The sequence below is a fragment of the Gekko japonicus genome, unplaced genomic scaffold (genome assembly GCF_001447785.1).
Source record: "Gekko japonicus isolate JY-2015 unplaced genomic scaffold, Gekko_japonicus_V1.1 scaffold547, whole genome shotgun sequence".
In the NCBI taxonomy this organism is placed as follows: Eukaryota; Metazoa; Chordata; class Lepidosauria; order Squamata; family Gekkonidae; genus Gekko; species Gekko japonicus.
The window spans coordinates 435,696-438,935 of NW_015167551.1; the positions used below are offsets into that span (position 1 = coordinate 435,696).

At 46.6% G+C, this 3,240-nt stretch overlaps 1 protein-coding gene across 1 annotated transcript in view; it reads right to left on the bottom strand.

Annotated features, from left to right (window-relative positions):
- Nucleotides 1-578: 578 nt before the first annotated feature.
- Nucleotides 579-3,240, bottom strand: part of KIAA0319L (KIAA0319-like ortholog) — a 93,564-nt gene continuing 90,902 nt past the window's right edge. Inside the window, exon 21 of the mRNA XM_015413686.1 lies at nucleotides 579-2,531. Coding sequence (XP_015269172.1) covers nucleotides 2,344-2,531 — 188 coding nt within the window. The 3' untranslated portion in view covers nucleotides 579-2,343. The remainder of the gene's footprint in view (nucleotides 2,532-3,240) is intronic.

Sequence of the window (3,240 nt, forward strand, 5' to 3'; positions counted from 1 at the left end):
CCCGTCCAAGTACTAACCAGGGCTGACCCTGCTTATCTTTCCAAGCTCTGATGAGATTCTACTCAGCTGGGCTATTGGGCTGTTCTCATAATAACAACCTAAAAACAAAAAGGAGAGTCCCCCATGTGGCACCGTTAGCAGCACAGTTTCTTACAGATGTGTTTCCCTCACATGGAATGCAGGTTCTCCAGGTGTGCCTAATCATATCTTCTGGGTTTCAGGAGTACATGGACTGTGACTCTGTAGCTCTACCGTCACACACTTTGGATACCATCAAGCTAGTGTGTGGCTATCTAAAAAGGCCTTGCTCACAGCACTGTCCCAGCGGTCCCCCGATAGCACCTGCTGAGAAGCCCAGCCTCCCCCCTCCCCAGTGCAAACTGGCACCTTACAGGCCCAACGCCAGACCTGTGACTGGCTGTGCTGCTTTTGGGCAGGCCGATGCAGGCAAGCTGTCTCTCCTTACACGGGGGCAACATGTACACATCCTGAAAGATACCAGAAATCAAGTGAAATGTGAACAGTGACTAACACCCACCCCATCCAACTGCACAGGAAAAGACGACAGGAGCCTGGGCTGACAATTCACGGGGGAAAGAGCCCCCCCCCAAATGAGCAGTATATTTAATTTGTATGACCTTCAACAACTCAGCCGTGACGCCATGGAAACAGAACCACCAGAACCCAATGAAAACATCTGTTCCATCTTGACTGAGGATGGCCAGCTTCTGCAGTCTTAGGGGCTGTGTTAGTTTTCCAGGCATTGGTTAAGGGTCACAACTGTGGCACATTCTCAGCCTTCTCCCCGCCCCATGACATTAAAATGGACTAAAGTTATTATTGCAAATGCTTTCTTCAGCTTTGATCTCTCAATCTCTGTGGGGCCAGAAGATTAAAAAAAAAAATGCCTCCTGGACTGGAATTGCCCTACAGGCAGCCAGCTGACCATCCCTAACCTAGAGAAGACTTAAATTTTTAGTTTTTAAAATTAAAGCAAAGCCCCTCTGCATCGAAGCACAAGCCGCAGGAAGGTTCTGCTCTGGGGCTAGAGGACAGCAGAGGGAAGTCCTTCAAAGTGCATTTACTCTTCAGGGGAGGCATAATGTTTGCCAAGTGTGAAGGGAGCAAAAGGTGGGGAGGATAAAGCAGGGGGGAAAGACGAGAGAGAGGATAGATCACACACAGTCATCACATTCCATTGGCTCAAAAAGGAGAGGGAGGGGGCTGGGACAAACAGCAGAGGTACCTCTTCTTCTACAAAATTAGTGGTCATTCAAGTGAGGAGGCTTAACAGAGACTACTTTGGGCAAGGGAAAGGTGGGACATTTCTCTGATACTTATAAAAACCGACATGTCCTATGAGAAGCACACAATGAACAAGGAACAAAGAAGTGCAAACCAGAGGGTGGTGGTGGTGGAGGCACTGACCTATTGGGATCAAAACAGTCAGTCTAGCCATGCTTGGCTTTGACCCCCCCCCCCCTTCTCCTTTACAACTGTGCAAAAATTTTTCCATTATCAAAGATATTTCTCAACTAGAAGAGGAACTTGCTGTCCTAAAGACTACAAAGATGAAGGGCCTTGGTAACTGACAGGAAGTGTTTGGCGCGGGGGGTCACAGATATGGCAGCATTGCCTCCATTCCCAGTGTTGATACTAACAATAATTTAAAACGATAAGGGGGAAAAAATAATCCTTTACAATCATAAACATGACCCAAAAGCATTTCTCCCACCCTTGCCCCTGAGGCCACAACACCTCACAGTCTGCAGAGCCTGGCCTTCTCCTCCTGTTTGGAAAACTCATAAGTGAAAATGGGAGGAAACCAAAATTGCTTTCCTACAGTAGGAATGAGTGTTTTAGGAAAAAAAGAGACCCCAACACGCAGTCCGAGGCATCTTGGATTTCAAGGCAGGTGAGAGCAATGTTTGGTTCTTGCAAACACAACCAACCGCCCTCCACAAAAGGGAGACATGGGGGTGAAGAGGGCCATCCCCCGGGCAGTCAGATTTCGGGGCCTGTAGGAAAAGGTGCCTGACACAGGCTGGCAATTTTACAGTTTCTGGAGAGGAGGTAAATTCTGTGGCGTTTTGGAACGAGCACCTGCCCTTCACAGTCTTTGTTTCACAGCTTCTTTCTGCCAAAGTTTCCCTTGAAGTCCAAATTCAAGTACGAGCAGTTAGAAAAAGATCAGCAGTAAACAAAAGGTGTGGTCACATAATACGTTAGCAGCGTTACCCTGAACACGGTGAGGCTGATTTCCATTGGTTCCTCGTGCAATGGAGGGAAAGAACAGCCTCCTATGACCATTTGCCATAGAACTTAGCCAGTGCCAGCCTGCAGCTATAGGATCTCTTCCCGTTGACTCTTCAGCTTGGGTGCCGCCTGCCCATTGCGCAGGAAACCATTCTGGTTGCGCAGGAGTTTTCCTTTCTCCCGATCCGGCCATGTGAAGATTGCTTCATCGCTGTCCAGTTCAGATTCTGAATGCATCAGACTGGTGTTCTGGACCTGAGCTTTCAGTTTGCTGCCTTTTAAAAGAAGAACCAGATGAAAAACAAACAAAAGGAACCTACCAGTTAGATGTTCCTAGGCAAGTATATTTTATTTTTTTTTAAATACAGCACAATAAACATTCTTGATACTAGAGTAATGGTACGATAGGCCCCTGCTCCAAGGAACACAAAAGCTAAAACATGCACATAATATCTCACTGTTCTTCACAATGGTTCTTACACCCCAATGGAGGACTATGGCTCCCTATAGGGTTAAAACCCCCCACCAGTAATCCTATAAGAAACCATGAAAAACTGGACAGCATCTTTTGCTGTAGCAGCACTAAACAGTTAAAGCAATATGTTGTTGGAGGCTTTAAGATTTTCCAGGCTGTATGGCCGTGGTCTTGGCACTGTAGTACTTGACATTTTGCCAGCAGCTGCGACTGGCATCCTCAGAGGTATAACACAGAAAGATGAAGTACTCTCTGTGTCAATGTGAGAAGAAAAATGGTAGGCAGGTAATTTATATCTACTCAGGAAGGTGGGGTAGGGCTGAGTCATTGTCTTGTAGGAGTTTCCCATGCTAATGGAGGAGCTTTCCTGAGGAGGTTCTTTTGCATGTGGATTGGCTGTTGAAATTCTAATCTCAACTGTAGTGCTGTTGTAAGATGTAGAGCATTTTGTGTTTTTCAGGACAGGAAACCATGCCCTATTTATTTTTAAACTTCCTTCTTTCCTGCTG